General features: G+C 35.6%; 1 protein-coding gene across 7 annotated transcripts in view; it reads right to left on the bottom strand.

Annotated features, from left to right (window-relative positions):
- DIAPH3 (diaphanous related formin 3) overlaps positions 1–23,170 on the bottom strand; it is a 473,996-nt gene that overhangs the window by 230,102 nt on the left and 220,724 nt on the right. For all 7 annotated transcript variants that reach the window (XM_072976641.1, XM_072976639.1, XM_072976638.1 and 4 more), the window contains 2 exons: positions 22,786–22,880; positions 18,420–18,521 (listed from right to left, as the gene is read on the bottom strand). In XM_072976641.1, the coding sequence (XP_072832742.1) occupies positions 18,420–18,521; positions 22,786–22,880 (197 nt within the window). The remainder of the gene's footprint in view (positions 1–18,419; positions 18,522–22,785; positions 22,881–23,170) is intronic.

Raw genomic sequence — 23,170 nt, forward strand, 5'->3', positions numbered from 1 at the left:
AACTGAATCATTTTGCTGTATACCTGAAACACTATAAATCAACTGCACTCCAGTCAAAAAAAATTAAAATTAAAATAAATAAATAAAATGCTTTACACCAGAAGAAAGCAAACTATGGCTGTGGGCCAAATCCAATCCACCTGCCTATTTTCACGAATAAAGTTTTACTGAAACACACATTTTAAAATGGTTAGTATTTCATTTCTGCAAAGAAAAGCAGGAATGGGACTTGTTTTGAGCAAAAATACAATGTAGGCTAAAGTCTATCTTTAAAAACCTTCCTTTAACATCTTATTTGCCTTTTCCCACCTCTTGTGTACCTACAATTCTTTGCCAAAAGATAAGGAGTCTTGTATGGTATAAACAAAATAACATATGGAAATGTGGAGTCAGAAACTGGGTTGAAACCCTTCTCTTCTGTTTATGAGGTGTGGGTGTTCTTGGTTAAGTCACCTATTCTGTTTGAGTTTTAGTTCTACAAGCCTTAGGGGCTGTCATTAAGGATTCATATATCAGCTAAATGTATATAAACATACTTTGTGAATTGTACATCACTACACTAAAGTCAGATAATCTAACTGTCATGTAATTACCTGGCTGCTCTACAGTTGCTCATTCAGTCCAATACTTAAGTCATTGATCTGAAACTCCAAAATTAATCTCTCTCCTTGCTCCTATTATCCAAATTCTCATCTTCTAAATGCAACAAGTCTCGGATACCATATTAAAAAATAATCAGGCTAAACTAATGTAGAGAAGATTTTAATCTCCTCTAGTTTTCCTATTGTATGACATGATTTACAAGCAGAAGGCTAACCTGCTGTTTTATAATATCTCAGCCAGTGAAAATGAATTTTGAGTATATTTTTTGTCCATGAGCACACTTTCTATAACAACCATCAAGCTATTATGCAACTGGATGATTTTAATTTCAGGAGATTTCTAAGGCTACGATACTCAGCTGGATCTACCTAGTTAGAGAGCTAGAGGTAGAAAGCTTCTACCTCATATTTCTGGCTCCAATGTGTGCAACCAGTATCAGAAGAGAAACTCATCCCACTCAGTTTTTCTGTAATTTGAATTGTACCTTTGAAAACTGTTTCCATGAAACAGAAAATAAATACTTGAGCACCATGTCTCATCATGAGACCTGGGAGTCATGACAATGGATCATAACTGAGATGTTCATGACTCAGTTCCAGCCTTCATGCCACACTCCTAACTGATGCCCTTTGCTGTTCTGTGACATTAAATGGTGTATATTTAAAAGCCAAAGAGCAAAAAGTCTGGGAGATCTACAAAATGGTCAAAGGGGGTTGGTTGTTAGAAAAGAATTGTGAGGGGATAAAATCATTGAGAAAGAGGAGGATACGAAAAGAAAGAGAGAGTGGAGGGCAGAATCTGAGGAAGATGCTTATTTAAGTGTTAGAAGCAATGGGAAAAGGGCCAGGGAAGGAGTAGAAAAGGAGCAGAAGGGAGTTGGAGGAGAGAAAAATAAAGTAGACGCTGGTAAGGAGAGATGGAACGCAGGTCAAGAGCATACAGGGCGACAGATGAAGTGCGCATGTTGGATCTGGAATCAGAAGGTTGCCCACATGCTAAGAGAGTCACTCTTAAGACAGTGACGGGGGCAAAAGTATATACGTGAAACATGCCAGAGGATCACAGAACAGTGAGAGAGAGAATTCTAAATGTAAAGTAGGAAATGACTCTTAGAGAAAGAAAGTGGGTCCTGAACTGGATCATGACAGATGAGAAGAAAAATATTCAAAATAAAAATATAGTGAGGGTAACAGTGGCTAACAGAATTGGGCTGTTATTACTCACTACTGAGTCCACACGTGCATGCTCTTCTTTAAATTCACTGCAACCTAATGACATTGGTTCTAAACTCATGTACATTTTATAAATAAAGAAAATGAAATTGAGGGCTGTTCAGAAACTTGTCCAAAATTTCATAGCTAGTATATGGTAAGTTCCATATTCAAATACAGGTTGTCTAATTAGATGAGAAATGCAATGAGGGATAGTTGAAAGAATTCGGAATATCAAGACAAAGTTCTTTAAACCTAGATTAGGGTTTCAATTCTAGGAACAAATTACACGGCAAGCCCCAGGAAGCCAGGAGCTAAATGGTTTTACCTTTTCAGTATTTAAAATAAATCATACATGCATGACTGAGACATTTTGCTGTACACCAGAAATTGACACACTATAACCGACTATACTTCAATTAAATAAATAAATAAATAAATAAATAAATAAATAATTTAACTAAATAAATCATAAAGTACCTAAGAAGAAGTTATTCACTTATCAGATATTTATTAGTGCTTATGATGTGCCAGGTATTGTTTAAGACAATAGAAATTCACCAACAGAGACCTAAGAGGACACCCCCCATGATTGCGGACATTCTGAGCTTAAACAAATAGACAGATTAATGGCCAGAGCATAATACAATAAAGAAGGTGACGAGTGCCGGGAGTTGGGGTGGGGAGGATAAGGCAGGGAAGAGGAAATGAAGCGCTACAGGCAATAGGACATGCAAAACTTGAAACAGGGTGCTCAGAGAAGACCTCCAGAGGCAGACATAGGAAGAAAGACTAAAACAACATGAAGAAGCAAGCCATTTGCATATATGTAGAAAACGAGATCCAAGAAGAAAAAAACAGCGAACGTTATCCACCCCTCAAGAATGTGACTGGCACGTTTGAAGAACAGCACAGAGGCCATAGGGTTAAAGCTGAGTTACCAGGGTAGAGTGTCAGTAGATGACTAAAGAAACAGCCAGGCTGCTATATCATGTTGAATATAGTTCCCTGTGCTATACAGTATAAACTTGGTGTTTATCTTGTTGTAACCTATAATGAAAAAGAATATGAAAAGGAATATATATATGCATGACTGAAACAGTATCCTCTACACCAGAAATTGGCACATCATTGTAAACTGACTATAGTTCAATTAAAAATTAAAAAAAAAGAAAAGAAAAGATAAGTAAGTAGAAAAGTGGCTGCCAGGGGCTGGGTGGGAATAGGGAGAAGTTGATAAAATGGTACAAACTTTCAATTGTAAAATGAATAAGGTCTGAGTATCTAATCTAAAGTACAGTGACTACAATTAATAATGCTGTATTGTGTGACTGAAATTTCTAAGGGAGTAAAACTTACATGTTCTCACGAAAAAGATAAATATGTCAGGTGATAGACACGTTAACTCAATGGAATGAATCTTTTCATGATGTATACATATATCAAAACATCACACCGAACACTTAAGATACCTTTCAGTTCTATTTGTCAATTATATCTCAAAAAAGCTGGTGGGAAAACCAAAACAAAACAAAACAAAAAAAAACACCAAAGAAGAAGATGAAGGGAAACAGCCAAGGAATGACATCTGACACAGAATCTTGTCGACTATGGCAAGGATTTTGGCTTCTCGTTCAGGATAGGAAGTCAGTCTCAGGTTACAGGTGGAGAGAGAACATTATCTGACTTATTACATCACTAGCTGCTGTGTGAAAAACAGATTGTGCTGAAAATAAACTGACATACATATCATACCAAAACCAAGCAAAGACACTACAAAAAAAAGAGAATTATAGGCCAATATCACTGATGAACATAGACGCCAAAATCCTCACCAAAATATTAGCAAATAGAATCCAACAACATATAAAAAAGATTATACATCATGATCGAGTGGGGTTCATCCCAGGGACACAAGGGTGGTTCAACATACGCAAATCAATGTAATACATCACATCAACAAGAGAAAGGACAAAAATCACATGATCATCTCAATCGATGCAGAAAAAGCATTTGATACAATTCAACATCCATTTATGATAAAAACTCTCGCCTACGTGGGTATAGAGGGAACATATCTCAACATCATAAAAGCTATATATGACAAACCTACAGCCAGCATAGTACTCAACGGTGAAAAACTCAAAAGCTTCCCACTAAAATCTGGAACAAGACAAGGATGCCCACTATCACCACTCCTGTTCAACACAGTCCTGGAAGTCCTAGCCATAGCAATCAGGCAAGAGAAAGAAATAAAAGGGATCCAAATTGGAAAAGAAGAGGTCAGAGTGTCACTATATGCTGACAGTATGTTACTATACATAGAAGACCATGAAAGATCCACACAAAAACTACTAGAGCTGATTGAAGAATTCAGCAAGGTAGCAGGTACAAGATTAACGTTCAAAAATCAGTTGCATTTCTTTAACTAACAAGGAATCAACAGAAAAAGAAAGTAAAGAAACAAATCCTTTAAAATAGCACCCAAATTAATAAAATATCTGGGAATAAATCTAACCAAGGAGGTGAAAGAATTATATACAGAAAACTATAAACCATTGATGAAGGAAATTAAAGAAGACTTTAAAAAATGGAAAGATATCCCATGCTTTTGGATTGGAAGAATCAATATTGTTAAAATGGTCACATTGCCCAAGGCAATCTACAGATTTAATGCAATCCCTATCCAATTACCCAGGACATATTTCACAGAACTAGAACAAATCATAATAAAATTTATATGGAACCATCAAAGACCTAGAACTGCCAAAGCATTACTGAAGAGAAAGAAAGAGGCTGGAGGAATAACTCTCCCAGACTTCAGACAATACTATAGAGCCACAGTCATCAAGACAGCATGGTATTGGTACAAAAACAGACATATGGACCAATGGAACAGAACAGAGAGCCCAGAAATGAACCCACAAACTTTTGGTCAACTAATCTTTGACAAAGGAGGCAAGAATATACAATGGAATAAAGACAATCTCTTCAGCAAATGGTGTTGGGAAAACTGGACAGCAGCATGCGAAGCAATGAAGCTAGAACACTCCCTTACACCATACACAAAAATAAACTCAAAATGGATTAAAGACTTAAACATAAGACAAGATACAATAAACCTCCTAGAGGAAAACTTAGGCAAAACATTATCTGACATAAATCTCAAAAATTTTCTCCTAGAAGAAGTAAAAGCAAGAATAAACAAATGGGACCTAATGAAAGAAACTTACAACCTTCTGCACAGCAAAGGAAACCAGAAGTAAAACAAAAAGACAACCTACGGAATGGGAGAAAATTTTTGCAAATGAAACTGACAAAGGCTTGATCTCTAGAATATATAGCAGCTCATACGAATCAGTAAGAAAAAAATAAACAACCCAATCCAAAAATGGGCAGAAGACTTAAACAAGCAATTCTCCAAGGAAGACATACAAATGATCAAAAAGCACATGAAAAAATGCTCAATATCACTAATTATCAGAGAAATGCCAATCAAAACTATGATGAGGTATCACCTCACACCAGTCAGAATGGCTGTCATTCAAAAATCCAAAAATGACAAATGCTGGAGAGGCTGTGGAGAAAGGGGAACCCTCCTACACTGCTGGTAGGAATGCAGTTTGGTGCAGCCACTATGGAAAACAGTGTGGAGATTTCTCAAAAGACTAGGAGTAGACTTGCCATATGACCCAGGAATCCCACTCCTGGGCTTATATCCAGAAGGAACCCTACTTCAGGATGACACCTGCATCCCAATGTTCATAGCAGCACTATTTACAATAGCCAAGACATGGAAACAGCCTAAATGTCCATCAACAGATGACTGGATAAAGGAGAGGTGGTATATTTATACAATGGAATACTACTCAGCCATAAAAACTGACAACATAACGCCATTTGCAGCAACATGGATGCTCCTGGAGAATGTCATTCTAAGTGAAGTAAGCCAGAAAGAGAAAGAAAAACACCATATGAGATCACTCATAAGTGGAATCTAAAAAAAAAAACAAAAACAAACAAACAAACAAACAAAAAAAAACAAAGCATAAATACAGGACAGAAATAGACTCACAGACATAGAATACAGACTTATGGTTGCCAGGGTGGTGGAGGGTGGGAAGGGATAGACTGGGATTTCAAAATTGTAGAATAGATAAACAAGATTATACTGTATAGCACAGGGAAATATACACAAAATGTTATGATAACTCACAGAGAAAAAAATGTGACAATGAGTATGTATATGTCCATGTATGATTGAAAAATTGTGCTGAACACTGGAATTTGACACAACATTGTAAAATGATTATAAATCAATAAAAAATGTTTAAAAAAACAAACTGATATACATATCATTTCTTAATATTATCAAATTATTTCACACACTTTTACATGCTTGTTACACTTAACACATACAACATTTTGTACTTCTTAGCACCATGTGAAAAAAGGAAGATCAATATAAATCACAGTTGAAAATTCAAACTTTTTGAGAAACTCACTAGAGTTAGCAACTCAATGAAACTGCATATTATTCCGATCACTCTGAGTTTTTATGCGTTCTAATAAATTAAAGAATTGCAGAGTTATTTAATATAGCTGACATTCTGCTAATTTCAGGGGAACAAGGGTAACAAAAGCTCATAAGAGAATTCATTCGGAGTTCAGTTCTACTTATCCTCCCACTCTACAGAGAACACAATTGGTAGTCAGTGATTTTTTCCATTAATGGCAGGATTTGATATTACTATTTTGATGTAGATTTGAACTAAATGAACTCTATCCCTTGATTAAACAAGAGTCACTTTATCACAGAATATGCCTGCACACTTTTGGTATTTTAACTTCATCTTAGTTCATAATATAGACACTATATATTTACTACTATGAACATCAGATATTATTCCATTTTCTTTCCTATGAGAGCAAGATCTGGAGGCAAAAGTAGTTTTTCTTTCTTTACACAGACACATAGTCTCACGACCACTATTCTCATGACCACTAGTTTCTTTCCAAAGGTCCCTGATGAATCACATCCTACAAATGCCAAATTGCCCTCTCACCTGGCCTCATGCTTACTGTTGGAAACAAACTGCAATAGTGTCATATTATAAAATCACCTTGTACAATTCCCTAGACCGGGGATTGCAATTTTCCTCAGAGAGGTGGTAACCAGCAGCAAAAACAAACAAAACCTTGCTGGTGATGGGCCCCTCTCTAGGGAGAAGATGGAGAAAAACAGTAAGGTTTGTGAATTTTGCCTTGTCCTTCACTGCCTCCTGTGTTCTGTTTCTAATTCCCTCCACAGGTGATCTCATCCCATCCCACAGCTTTAAATTCCACCTCTCTGTGCCTGGCTCCCAAATTTATACCCCCGGCCCTGAACTCCCAGCCTACACCCACGTGCATACGTCCTCCATCCACGTAGGTGTCTACAGACATTTTAAGTGATCTTCCTCACACAGCCTGCTTCACTTTCAAGTCTTTTCCTCGTCTCTGTAAACAGAATCCCCTGTCTTTCTACACCTGTACAGCCCGAGAACCATGGGGTCACCCTTTACTCCTCTCCTGCCCTAAATCTAATTTGTCAGGAACCCTGTCTTCTCTACTCTACAAATGCATCGGAATCTGCCCTTCTCACCAGTGACACTGCCCTCCAGCCTGTCAAGCCTCCACTATTTCTCACCTTAATCGTTGTCAGAGCGTGTTAACTGACCACTGGCTTCGATTTATGCCCCTACCCCATAATCTGTTCCTCACACAGCTGCCAGAATAATAAATCTGATCTAAATCTAAAGCACAAATCCGATCATTTCACTTCTTTGTTTAAAATGCTCCAGTGGCTTTCTTAGGATAACATCAGCAGGCCTCACACTGTGGCTGCAAGGTCCTGGTGGCCTCCCTAGCATCACCTTCTGTTCTCACTCCCCCTCCGTCACTCTGCCACAGCCACTGGCCTCAGCTGTGCCAAACTCACTTGTCCCTCAGAGTCTGGGGCTCGTGGCCTCCTCTGTCTATAACGTGCCTCCCCAAGAGGTCACACAGGCTCCTGCCTTCCCTAGCCATATCAGTCACACACACATACACTTCCTGAGGGGGGATTCATTATTACTTGACATCACGTCATGTGTTTGTTTATGTGTATATTGTTACCATACGGAACTAAAATGTAAGACCAAGAAGGAGTAAGAGACATGTTCACTGCAACAACCTCAGAATTTAGAGCAATGCCCTGCACACAGTAGGTGTTCAATAAATACTTGTTGAATAAATAAACAAATGAATCACTGCTGAACCAAGGAGACAAGGTATTCAAATAAAATGTATCAGACAGACAGTGATGCAGTTGCCAGTATCATCTCAAGGTCCAAGTTCGTCCGTAAAACATCTGGTAATCCCAGTCCCTGTAACACCTAAAGGCTGAGGCAACATGGAACCTGAAGCCATTTCCTCAGAATCATCTAATAAGAACTCAAATCAATACAAGAACAGCTGTTTTTTTTTTTTAATTTTTTTGGGGGGAGGGGGTAATTAGGTTGGTTGGTTGGTTGGTTGATTTATTTGTTTATCTATTTATTGGAGCAGGCCCTGGGAATGGAACCCAGGATTTCATGCATGCTAAGCATGCACTCTACCTGAGCTATACCCTCCGCTCTGAAAAGTTCTTAAATATTTTCAGTTTATCAGCAGTGAAGCCATGTTAAATTCAACCATAAAAAAAGCCTCTAATTTTCTGTGAATTTCAGTATATTTAGTTAAATCAATAAATCTGTTACACATTATTTTACACAACCTGTTAAACATGAAAAGGAAAGGTGCAAATGGCCTTTTGAGAGTCTTGTCAACATGTACTTCCTTGGTGTCATGTGTAGGCAGAATTAAGAAGAAATCTGTGACAGAAAAGACCTTCAACGAAAATACTAGGCCGAGCAAGGCAGAGATGTTTTCTAGCTGATAACTCATTTCTAACTACTTAAGCCAACAAAATTCCTATCCATTCAATTAAAAATTCAAATGGCATTGTGACTATTTTGACTTAGAGTGCTGAAGGAGATGAAAAGCAGAAATCAGATCATAAGAAAAATGATAGAAATATTAAATGTCTCAAGAATTTTAGGCTACAGATCAATGACAACTGAAAGCAAGCAAAATTAATAAGCCCCAGTCTAGGTAAAAGAAAAGCCATCTGTGCTAGGGAGCCTATATTAAGTCCTGGATCCTGGCAGAAGCGTGTCAAAAAGGTTGCAAAGCAAAGTGACAAGAATAACTGAACAACAGCTAAATGCTTCTGATCTTAGGAGAAGCAGACTTTTAAGATTTAAATAGCTATGAATATAGTTACAACAGTTTATTAGTCTAAACAAATGTCCTCCCTGGGTAGTGGAAGATTGGTAGATGAGATTGCCAAGGTCCTGTCTAGAGCATCGTGAAATCTGAAGGACCTCAAACTACTGGACAGGAACCAAAAAGCAGCAACTGAAGACAAACAGAATTCTATTTTCCGGGAGGAGAGACTGGTAAGATTTATGTCACAGACAGACAAGATGGAAGATGAATTATTAAAGAGAAAAGGAAACAGTAATTACAAGAAGTCAAAATGGGTCTGGAAGAAGAAATTATATCTTATTAACTCCAGGTCTTTTGTTAAGTTTTAAAGTGATAATTCTGTGAAACATGATTGATTTTATATCTGGATATTTCCAAAGCACTTGAAATAATCAACACCAAGGAATGAAAGAGAGACAGATCTATTTAGTCTGGGAAAGTGATGGCTCAGTGGACAAATTCTTCCAGGTCCCTCATCAACCCTGGTCAGACTTTCTTGAAGTTGTTTCAATCAGCCATGATTCCTACACCAAACTGCAATTTCCTCAACACCTTTTTAGAAAATAAAAAACCACTGAGTACCAAAAGAAGTAGGGTATAGAGTACCTTGAGCATTCACAGACTTAAACAGCATGTCCTTCTGACTTAAAGAAAGATTAGGAAGAAGTCCAATGTAGGTGTGGTATCAGGAGAAAAGTGGAACACTGTGACAACTCCACAAGTTAAGTGGCAGAATCACACAGGGTGCTTACATTCTGTTCTGAAAAAAAGGCGTGAATTCAAACTTTTATGCTCAAACATGTTGGTTACTTTGTCTACTTTTGAATTAACCCACTCTCACCCAGAGAAATCGTTATCTACAGACTCATTTTAACAAAAATTAAAATAATTATCTCAAAAGTACTTCACATTTTCACTTGAAAATGTGATTTTAAAATACATTTGTTTTAGGGCAATGAAAATACTCTGTGTGATACCATAATGATGGGCATGTTATTATATATTTGTCCAAATTCATAGAATGTACAACACCAACAGGGAACCCTAAGGTACACTATGGACCTTGGGCTATTATGATGTGTCTGTGAATTATAAGAACTGTATCTCTCTGGTGAGGGATGTTGATAAACGAGGAAGTTCTGCCTGTGGTGGTGGGAGGAGGGACTAGGAAATCTCTGTAACTTCCTCCCAATTTTCCTGTGAACCGTCAATTGTTCTAAAACAATAAACACTTAAAAATGATTTTTAACTTTGTTTTTATTTTACTGTTCTCACTATATATTTTTCCTCCCTTCTGTTCATCTCTTTCTTATTTCATACAGTCACTTAGCCAGTGACACTGTGTACTGGAATATGGGCCATGTGTTGGAAATATAAAGGTATTCTTCAGCCCATCAAAAAGTTCTGAGCATAAATGAAGATTGTGACGTGTAAAACAGCACTTATATTCCAGGGTGATAAGAACCATTTAGAGATATACACTGGGCATTATGGTAACACAGAGGAGGGATGCTGAATTCTGCAAGGAATAACAGAAGCATTAGGGAAAACATCCCCAAGAAGGCTTCCTTGAGGCAGAAAGAAGGGAAAGGAGCATGCTAACAGGTCTGAGCAAGGTGCCTTGGGAGCACAGCAAGTTGCTGAGGAAAGACGAAGGCCAGGGAGAAAGGAAGGCAAGAGGTGGGCAGGGATGGCAGGAATCGCATCCTTAGAAGACAGTGGGTGACTCACTCCTTAAAGTGAGTGGGTGGCTAGGAAGGAGGGGATTATAGAGAGGTCTGAACAAACACTCGGGGTGATGAGTACGTTCATTATCTTGACTATGGTCATGGCTTCATGAGTGTGCTTATGTCAAAATTAAACAAATTCTACAAATTTTAAGTATGTGTATTTGACTGTATGTCAATTATATCTCAATAAACCTTTTGTCTAAGGCTTACTGCTATTCTAAGAATTTGGGACATCCATGTAAAAGTTATGGGGAGCAACCGAAGGAACTTAGGGAATCAAAAGAAAGACTTAATCATCTGCTATGTACCATGCTCTTATTATATGCAAAAGACCAAGCTTGTCCCAAAACACAGAACACATTCCCATAATTAAGGGAAGAACATGAGTCTTGAACTCATTTTTGTAACTGAGCTTCAAAAATGCAAGGCACAGCAGACATCATAAATCAAAGTGGAAAGACAAGCAAGAGGCACTGCAAATATTTACAAAGGAATAACACACAGGTTATATAAGGAGCTTCTATAAGTTATAAGGAAAAACGGTAATACAGTAGGAAAATAAATGACATTAATAGGTAATTCCAAGAAGAAATAAAAATTATCAATAAATATATAACAACTACCTCAATCTCATTTGATAACCGGGAAACAAAGTTTAAAAAAAAATCACCAAGTGAAAAAAGATAGATAATATTAAGTACTACTGACGGTGCCAAAAAAAATTAAAAAGAACAAAAGGAAAAAAGAATCCTCATGTATATTGCTCATAAAAGTATAAACTGACATGCCTCCTGGAAGGCTAATTTGGCATTAAGTATCAAGATTAAAACCACTTTTGACCTAGAAATTCAAACTCTGAGATCTTTTTCTAAAGAAATAATAATGTTAATGACAAAAGCTAACGTTTATAAAGAGTTTATGATTACAAATGATTGACACATATTCACTATTAATTTATTGAATAATCAGGAGAATGCAGTGGAGGCATAATACTATCATCCTGGTGGTTGGCAGAACACTGGTCCCCCAAGTATGGCCACATACTAATCCCCAAAATTTTTGAACACATCATCTTACACGGCAAAAGGGATTTTGTGTCTGTAATTAAATTAAGGGTTTTGAGATGAGGAGATTATCCTAGTTTAGCGAAGTAGGCCCACTCTAAGCTCAAGGTCCTCCTAAGAGGGGAGGAGAGGGTCAGAGACGGTGGTGTGATGACAAAAGGTGAAGTCAGAGTGATGCTGGGTCATAAGCCAAGGAACGTGAGCAGCTTCTAGAAGCTGGAAAAAGCAAGGAAATAAATGCCTCCCCAGAGCCTTCAGAAGGAACACAGCACTAATGGTCCATTTTGGAATGCTGACCTCCAGACTTCTAAGATAATAAACTTATGTTGTTTCAAGCCACTAAGTCTGTGGTACTTTGTTACAGCAGCAACAGGAAACTAGTCTCATTTCATAAATAAAAAAGTAGAGGTACAGAAAAATAACTAACTACCCAAAATCACACAGCTGGTAAGGTTGATCTAGGATTTAAACCCAGAGTTCATGTACATAACATCTTTGATACATTGCCTTCAAATACATATACAAACATGTATGCAGAATTAATTGTTTTAAACCCTGAGGAAAACAAGAACTAACCATCCTTCATTAAGAGAACAGTGTAAAAACAAGTCATAATATGGACCATGAAATACCACATAAGAATTTTAAAACATCACATCATAAAAATAAAAATCTTGATAGAGGAGCCAAGATGGCAGAGTAGAGAGACTCACAGCTCACCCTCTCCCACAAGTACACCAAGAATTTACATCTACAAACCCACTGAATCACACAGGACACCTACTAAACTCTGGCAGAGGGTCTCTCGTTTCGAAATACAGGAGGATTCTTACAAAATATGATAAACATCAAGTTTATATTGTATAGCACAGGAAACTATATTCAATATATTGTAGTAACTTATGGTTAAAAAAGAATATGAAAATGAATATATGTATGTTCCTATATGACTGAAGTATTGTGCTGTACACCAGAAATTGACACAACAGTATATACTGACTATACTTTAACAAAAATAAAAATTAAAAAATCTCCAAAACATATTTCATAGTGAAAAGTTTCAGAACGATATATTTTTAAATGTGCATATGAACATGCATGCATTTGTAAGTGCAAAGAAATAGGACTGGAAAGCCAACAAAATGTTAAAAATGATCATCTGTATAGAATATAATGGCTAGTGGGATACAAGGAACTTCAACATTGTAGTCAATGCTTTTATATATTATTTGCATGTTTTACAACAAGAATATTTGGGTGTATTTTAAAACAAGCCATTTTTAATGCAGGGAAATATGCATGAATGTCTTACAATATTTTTTGATTAAAAAAAAAAGATATCTCCACTACACAAAGTTTAAAAGTCCTGCCCTACAGTGACACCAAATGGCAGCAGATCAAAATACAGTACACAAACAGGACATTTGTTCAATCCAATTTTCTATAAATGTTATGACTCCTTTGAAAAATCGGCAGTTTAACAGAACTAAATAATATGGAGACAAGTACTCAAAAACCTAGAATTTGTAATCAAAGAAAGTCTAGTATACTCAGTTTCAAATGCAAATTTTAGGCTCTTTTCAAACTTCAGCTAATCTTGTGATCCCACTGAATTTTTACATGTCTTGTTTCTCACGCTGTTAAACCATGCCACTGTGAGCACAGTGATTTAACCTAATGGCTTATTGATCAAAGAAACACTGCAAATATAAAAAATACAGTCATACAACTAAAATCAGGCACTACTCCAAGGAAAACAACCTTTGGTAAGTAGGCAGTATTTTGAGGAAATGAAAAGGAACTGGGGCAGAAGAGGGAAGGAAGAAATTCAAGAAAATAGACAGGCAATTGATCCAAAGAGTAAGAGTTTCTAGAAAGCATATTTTAATTGCTTAATCTTATTGATAGAATATTGATTTGAATAAAGTATGAAGACAGGGCACGCCAAAAATGAACTGATTTCCCAACAAAAGTTCTGTCATGGACTGTCCAGGGAAAAGAATATTTTCAATTAAGCACATCATTTAGTACGCAATGTCTGCTGCCCCAAACCTAAAACCAACAAATAAAATCAGCATATAAACTGTCTGATTCATTTCAAGTCACACAGAAAGATAGAGACAAACCACCTCCCAGGACACTTCTCTAAAATACCAAAATACCATTTAACCAGAATCCTTAGTCCCTCGGCATTAAATGATGGCTTTTTCAGACTTTCTGATTAGTTTTAATTTTTCATATGCCAGTATCTCCTAGAAAGCATAGGACATATAATCAACTACAAAAAAACATGTCAATTAAACTATTAGGCCCTGAATTCATAGCACAAGTTATCAACTCTAAAAGGTCCCATCTACCAACCATCATCATGTGCACCCACTACTAGACTATAACGCATGGACAGGGCCAGCTCTGGAACATGTGAGAACTGTCCTGCTCACACTGGCCATTGCCCAAGGCAGAAGGGCTGCAAGGAAGTTCAGGAAGGGACTTTCAGATTCTGAATTACTAGAAATAACAGATGATAATCTAAATGCTTAGTACCATCAAAAATTACCCATGTCTAGTACTCATGCATTAAGGCTATTTTTTTTACATTTTTTATTGATTCATAATCATTTTACAGTGTTGTGTCAAATTCCAGTGTTCAGCACAATTTTTCAGTCATTCATGGACATATACACACTCATTGTCACATTTTTTTCTCTGTGATTTATCATAACATTTTGTGTATATTTCCCTGTGCTATACAGTGTAATCTTGTTTATCTATTCTACAATTTTGAAATCCCAGTCTATCCCTTCCCACCCTCTACCCCCCCCCCGGTAACCACAAGTCTGTATTCTTTGTCCATGAGTCTATTTCTGTCCTGTATTTATGCTTTGTTTTTGTTTGTTTTTGTTTTTTAGATTCCACATATGAGCGATCTCATATGGTATTTTTCTTTCTCTTTCTGGCTTACTTCACTTAGAATGACATTCTCTAGGATCATCCATGTTGCTGCTATTTTTAAGTATTAGAGATAATGTCAGCATTAAAGAATTTCACTTCTAATTTCAAGGGACAAATAAATAAAAATGGATATGAAACTCTCTATTACAAGAAAACTGGAGAGAATACAGGCACAGCAAGTGGTTTAGTGACTGAAAGAAGGCTTCAAGGACGTACAATTTAATGGATATTCACATATTTCTGCAGAATATATTTGTATACCATACTCTGTGGGAAATAGAACCCTAGATAGCTGTATGTAAGTAATACATGACAAAAGTGAAACATATTTATAATTTATATGCTATATTTTATATATTCTATTTGGTCTTTAATTGACATTAGTTACTAGCATTATGGATGTGTTACTTTTGCACACTGCCCTTCTATCAAAGAGAAATAATGTAAAAAAATATTGATGTCCAGGGAAGCTGCTTTTTGTTTAATAAGTGTTTTACATAATTCTTGTATGGAATTAAAGGGAATTATATAATGCAAACAACTGTAGTGACTTTATCTTTTGTATCAAATTCGAGTATTTATTTAAATAGGATAAGCCTTTCTGGGAAATCTGTAATTAACATGAATGAAATTAATGAATTTTCATAATTGGATGAACGAAAAATTTAAACTGACTGGCAAGTAACATGAACTGCAGGGTTTTAACTGATTTTTGTTAAAAGGAAAACAATGCTAGAAATCACAGTATCAGTGTACAGAACCAGAAGATGAAACAGAGCCAAGAGCACATCTGTCTGTGGTGGAAACAAATGAAAAGGCAAGTTTTGGCCCTATTTGAGGTGTAGTAGGTTCAAAAGTCCTAACCCTTGATTATTCTTTAAACTCTGTGATGATTTTTTAGGTAGAAATGGTAAGGACTTGAAATCTAGGTTTATGAAATAAGTAAATGTTTTTCTATAGGAGAAAAGTCTTGCAGGAATCTGCAGTTTAGCTTACTTCAAGTTAAAAGCCCATCTTTGATAGACACATAATAAATTACATTAAGTTTATTATTTTAAAAGTAAAAGAGTATTGTGGGAATCTTTTAAACATATACACGGTACTTACAATCAGTTTTCTAAAACCACCAAATTATTGTATGTATTATTTATACAACGTTGATAAGCTGAAAACATATCACTCCTTAATGAATTAGGAAACTTAATACTGAGTTTCTAATCCAGAAAGGGGAACAGAAAACTTCAGGCATTCCACGCTTTTCATCATTTTTTGGTTAATTCTCAAATATTGTTTGGAACTTTAAGAAGGTTTCTCTGTCTTTTTGGGGTGTGGGGGTTTGAGAAGAAGAGGCAGCCATTTGGAAATGGCAAAAAATTGAAATGGAAAAAAGGTAGAGTTAAAGAACATTACTATTTGATGCCCCCCCAAAAGAAGAGTATATAAAAAGTTATTTTTTCTTCAACTTTCCTTCTCCTTTCTTCACCAAAACATATATATTTTTTAAAATGTTAGTACAACACAAGCCAGAACTTGAAACAATATTTTTAGGAATATTCATAATCAACAGATAATGAAGCTCTGTTCATATTTCCAAAGCAGACAGTTTTCAACAGCATCACTCTTTCCTCGCTATATTCCATTTGCAGTCAGGAATGACCTAGCATGGAATGTGTAGACTCAAGGTCAAGTTTGTGTTGACAAGTCCTGAAATGGAAGTGGTCCATCTCTGTCTTAAAATCAAAACTATAACCTCCAGCACTGGTATCTGGGAATATAATTGCTTTAACTTTTCTGACCCCTCTGAGTACACTGCTTGTAAATCATACTTCTTTGATGTGAACTCTGGTTTTCAAAGGCAGGCATAATCTGACTATTTAAATAAACATAAAATATCTGCAAGTTTGAGCTCATTCTTCTATGACAATCAATACAACATAGGAATAGTTTTAAATCTCTGTGATTATATGCAACAAAGTTACTTGTTAAATAGGTATTTTCACATAAGCTTGTGTTCTAGATTTAATGCGCATAGGAAATATTTCAAAATTATAACTTTATATGTTATGATTTTCAGGAGTCAAAAAAGATGGGCAAAAATCAAAATTCTAAGTAGTCTATGTTTAAAAATGTAATGCAAATTCTCCACTTTTTCTCACATGGAAGACACTGCATCAAATAGGGATCAAGAGAAAGACAAAGTGATCAGGAGATAGAAAGTAAACTAAACAAGGAAATACAGAAAAGAGAAAAAAGAAAAAAATTTTAAAAAAAAAGGACAAGATGAATTGAAAAGAATACCAAGAATACCCTGGAGAACTGGGTTTAAAAAGAAATGAAGTGGGGAGGATATAGCTCAAGTGGTAGAGTGCATGCTTAGCATACACAAGGTCCTGGGTTCAATCCCAGTACCTCTTCTAAAAAGAAACAAATAAGCACACTTAATTCCCCCCCCCAAAAAAAGAGAAAGAAATGAAGAGTATTTTTCTAAAGACAGTAAGTTTAAAAGTTTTATAACAAAAATTATAAGCCTATGAACAGGAGAACCCCTGATTTTTTTTTATTCTGAGTATTGTAACTTTGGGGGCCGGGGTGGGGGAGGGGGAGAGGCTTTTCAAGGAAGGCTGAGTAGAATGGGTTCATGACAGGACAGGAAGGCGTTTAAGTGTAAATACCGACAGCATGCGAAATACAGCATGTAGACACAGTCCTTTAGTTAGCCAACCCAAATTTTCAAAGTTATATCAAATACAATTTCATCATGTCCCTGGAGGCTGGTAGTGATATACCTGAAGACTACAGGAATAAAATGAATGATCTTCTGTATTTTAAAAAATGAAATGCTTCTTTAAATATCATCAGGATGACTGAGTATAACTAACCTCAAAACGGTAATTTAATGGAAGAAGGAAGGGCAGGAGAAAAGAAAGCTTGATAAAAATCTTAATTTTAAGTTGCAATACAGCTAACATATAACACTGGCAGGCCTTTCTTTCACCTCTTCAGACCCCATCTCCTATAAAATAGGAGGCTGGAACAAGATGATTATCAAGGTGTCTCAAAGATTTTCTAAAATGTATTCATTTTTCACCCTCATTGCCAAGAAAGAGACTCTATTTCTAATTTCAGAGTCTAACATATGAGATGAACTGAAGTGAATGATTACAATGAGAAACGGAAACTACTCTTGTAACATGCTGGAATACAGAGCTCTAGAATGAATCAAAAATATACTCTCTAGTCATGGGAGTGCAGTTTCCATTTCATGTTTTGTCATTAAATAGAAAACACAAACAATCAATGTTTTTACTTTTGAAAAACTCCTTGGACTTCATTTAAGGCATGAGTTTCAATATGTATTTTAAATCAAGATAATTTCCCATAAATACTGTTAGGTTATAAAAGAAAGCAAATGGACATTAAAGGTTTGTGAGCAATAATGATGTGAAAAGGCTTAACGTTTTCTTTCCTCCATTTTTGCAAAGTATAAAAATCCCTTCCAAAAAGAGCTGACGCTGAGAGATGGTACTTACCACAACAGCAAACTGCTCAGGTTCGCATAAGTTGTTATAATCACTCTTGAACTGAGACAACGAATTTAATTGTTCTTGATCAGGAAGATGCTTTATTAAGTTCTAAAAATTGAAACCAAAAGAAAATATCTTCATTAAATATGCTTCTTAAATTCCAGGAAAATTTATTAATTAACTACGAGAAGGAAACCATTAAAAAAGTTAATCTTTAGTTTTATTTCTAGGTAACCTCCCTGATAACTCAGCCTTTAGCTAACATTCTCTGCATCTTGAAAGCAGTCAATTTTCCTCCTCTCTATCCAGAGTTATTATATATTCAAATAAGCACTACTGAATGTTTATTTGATTAGCTATATAATTGAGAAAGAAGAATTCAACCTATACCAGAGGAACAGCTTTCTCACCTGGATAAATGTGATCAATTACATTTCAGCTTTAGGGAATTAAATGTCAGAAACTTCAGGCAAAGCCAAACGTATTTTAGCACTTCACTCAGGGGGATAAAAGAAATCACTCTATTGCTACTAATAGGGAAAGGAAAGAACAGAAAAGAAATCAAGGGACTTTTAATGACAGCACTTGTAAGATTTAACTCATATGATAATGGCTTTAATCATAAAAATGAAGATATCTCTAAAACAAAGACAAAGTAACTTTTCCGATGTGAAAGAGAATTTGAAAAGGCATTGAAGACACAGCATGATACACCTTGCAAGTAAAAGTATATAGAGAGATCCTTTGGGAACTTCAGTGCTATGGCTGTAACAGCCCATTGCCTGTATCATCTGCAGCCCAGAAACCATAGGTGCATTTGGCCATTCTGGCTTCTTTTTCCATGCCCAGCCTTTCCCAAGCCACACACTTAGACAAGAGAAATACTCCCAATGGACAAAGACCAAGGGAATACGTGTCATGTCGCTTCCCTGTTAGAACTTAAAGGATTAAACCATCCCTTGGACAAAGTTTATATATAGATCCTCTGTTTTTAAACATAACTGACTACCATAGTGTTACAGCAAGTTAGTGTATTGATATTAAAATTCAGAAAAAAAAGAGTGCTTCGTGCTCACAATTCTAAATTACAGCATCGAGGGAGGGTATAGCTCAAGCGTTGGAGCACATGCTTAACATGCCCGAGGCCCTGGTTCAATCCCCAGTACCTCCTCCAAACAAAAATAAATGAATAATCCTAATTACCTCCCCCTCATCAAACAAAACAAAACAAATTCAGCATCAGTAAACTTTCTACAAGCCAAAAGTCAAGTATGGATTATAATTAAGCTTACATCATGCTGAAAATATACATGGGGGGGCGGGAAATTCCCAAAGGTGTTATTAGTTAAAAATGTTAGAGACTGTTATATATCAAAGTAGTTAGATCAAAGAACAAGTTTTTGAGTCACTGTGTACCTTTGGACAAAAACTTGATTTACTGGCCAAAAACAAACACAAAAGTGGCAATTTAAGATCATCCCTAAAAAAAGTATTCACTATTAATACTAACAAACTGAATAAAAACAACAAAGTTATATGAGTTTCCTACATAAATATAAGTTTCTTTTAGTAGAACTGCCTGTGACCAAACGACCTGGTTATTTATATTTTCTTTTAATTATTCTATTTGACAGCTGATCTATTAATTAAATTAGGCTTCTGAATTTCTCCAGCATCCTTTTAGATGACCATCAACTCCCCCTGAATATTTTTAGTTACTATATACTTAAATGTTAATCTTTCATCAGAAGCTCATTAATTGTTCACTTCAATATTTTTGCTCTCTAAAGTATTAAACCATTGTGATTTGTAAGAGTGCAGGCCCAACCTTCCTTTGTTTCTCCCTTTATCATAATTCCCATCCTTTCATGAATCCTAAATTCCTGTGAAACTAAACTCTTCACAGTTGCCCCCACACAGCCAGCTTTTCCCTCACACAATCCTTCTGCCCTTTTCTCCCACCCAAGTACTAACCAGGCCTGACTCTGCTTAGCTTGAGATCAGACAAGATCAGGTACATTCAGGGTGGTACGGCTGTAGACCCTCTGCCCTTTTCTAAACATATGCTTCATTCACCCTCACACACACATACACACACCTAGTATAGCATCTAGTTCTAAGACAACCTCAATACAGCCGTGTGAATCTTGTATTGTAACTATAAATACAAATGTCATCTCCCTTGCCACACTACAAATTCCAGAAACGTAAAGTCTATGTCTGATTGAGCCTAAAATAATGCCTTGCACAGGGTGGGCACAATAAAATACTTGCTAAATAAATTAATTAATAAAAGACTGAAGGGACAAAGAGGTAAATGGGTAAAGAATGAAGTGGGAAAAAAAATGACATCCCAAAATGACATCAGTACTGATATCTGTTACATGTGAACAAATAACGAGATAAGCCAAAACAAGACCATAACAGTGAGCAAATCCCACCAAAATAATAATTATTACAAAGCAATGCTTTTTCCATGCCCTGCTCAAAATAGGCAAGTTCCTCGCTTTACAATTAGAAACATTTTTAAAATCAAAAACAAGACTTCAAATAGCATGAAATTCTTATTTTTAATGAATTAATGAAGACTTTACATAGGTCCTAACTAAATTTCTAGATTTTGAATTTGTGAGATTGGTTTTATATTTAGTAAGTATGGTAGGCAGAATAATGTCCCAAATCCCCTGAGATGTCCATGTCCAATCCCCAGAACCTGTGGAATATTACATTATGTGACAAGGGAATGAGGGCTTCAGATGGAATTAGAGTTGCTATCAGCTTGACCCTAAAATGGAGATTACCCTGGATTAGCTGGATATACCCAATGTGATCCCAAAGATCTTAAAAGTGGAAGAGGGAGAGAATAATTGAGTGACAAGAAGATGTGACTAGAAAGAAGGAACAGAGAGATACGATGTTGCTGGCTTGGAAAATGAGGGGAGATGTCCAGGAGCCAAGGAATGCAAGCAGGCATAAGGAAGGAGGTGGAAAAGACAGAGAGACAAACTTCTATAAAGCTTCCAACAAGGAATGCAAGTCTGCTAACACCTTGACTTTAGCACAGTAAGACTTCTGTACTAAGAAATGGAAGATAATATATTTGTTTTATTTTAGGCCATTAAATGTGTTACATTACATTGCTAAAGTAGTAACAGAAAAACGAATATATTAATAAATTATACAGAACCAAATGTTCTTAGGACATGAATTTTAAAATGCAAATTTTTTCCATCTCTATATGACAAAGGCCACATGATCATCCAAAATATTCATGTAATCAAGTTAAAAGCTACTCTATAAATTTTTAACAAATGCATTGTAAAAACTGCAAGCGTATTAAGTAGAAAATTCTCCTCAAGAAAGTTAGAAATCTACACAAGGCACATACACAATAACAAAGACAAAATCTAGTAAACAGAAACTGCGAGAGGAAATAAACACTTGAATCAGGTAGTTTGAGTCTGACACTCATAGCACAAATCACTGATGGGATGATATATTACTACCCACCACATTCATAAGAAGTGACAGGCAAAACCAAGAACTTCTGAGGATACCATTTATTAATAAATTAAAACACCGACAATAATTTTAATTGGGTATTGACAATAATAAATACTCTGATTTCTTTTTTTTGCTAAAAAATCAACTTTCTAAAAAACAAATCACTTTTCTAAGCACATCATAGAAATAAAAGGTAGTAAACAATGAAAGTGTTATTTTTTCACTGTATAATTTGTGGTCTGCTTCTCCAACTTTAAATTCTACCAAGATACACATTATTGGTACTTGATGTGGAATTCAGCAAGTAACTCTGGCACCATACTAGCATTCGTTATATACTCCACTTCAGAAATCTTCCCGAATGATTCAGAATACTACGCAAACAATTTCTAGTATCACAGGAACACAAATGACTCAAGGAAGTGTTGTTAATAAAGGTAATTCTAAATAAAGAGAAAACACGCTCAATCTTCTATATCAAATAACAATATAACTTTACAAGACAGACAAGTCCAAGAAAAACACATTCTAAAAGGATTATACAAATAAATTTAAATTAGTGTATTACTAATCTTAACTGTACCAAAACAAGCATCCATGTAAAAGTAAACAATATGCCTTTCAGAAATAGTCATTTAAAATAAATGAAATGAAATTATTTTGATAGTATTATATTTAGCTTGCAGTTAAGAGAAGATGCAGAGTTTTATCTCCTGGCAATGCAGAAGTTCTGCTAAAACTAATTATGCAGCAATGATTTTCCAGTTGAATGATTTGGTTTAAGAATTTTGCTTCACTTACAGATTTCTATTTAATGAGAAGCTTGCAATGAAATATTGGAATTTAAGTTCTCTGCCTGTTTGTTTACCTGAATCATAGACTCCGCCAACTGTGTTTCATCCACTTCCAAAATCATCATTTTGATTTCCTCATATGGCACCCGGAAAGAGCTCAGGAAGATTGCTAAGAGGGGTTAAAAAAAAAAATAAGACTCATAATGAGGAAAGGTAAGGAAAGAATTCAAGATGTAGTTCTACATATAAAATCACAAATAATTCATAAAATGATACATTTTAAGCATTTAATATAATTACTATAGGGGAAACTTTCATTAGCACATTTTATACTCTTCTCCAGTTTTAGAACTAGTGTTTAAAGAACAGTCCAATATTATTACACTGATTCTGAGGTTGATTTTTTAATGCTTAGTTATCAACCTATTATAGAAATGGTGCCAATTTTGATGTGTTTAA

This window comes from Vicugna pacos, chromosome 14, assembly GCF_048564905.1.
Source record: "Vicugna pacos chromosome 14, VicPac4, whole genome shotgun sequence".
Taxonomy (NCBI): Eukaryota; Metazoa; Chordata; class Mammalia; order Artiodactyla; family Camelidae; genus Vicugna; species Vicugna pacos.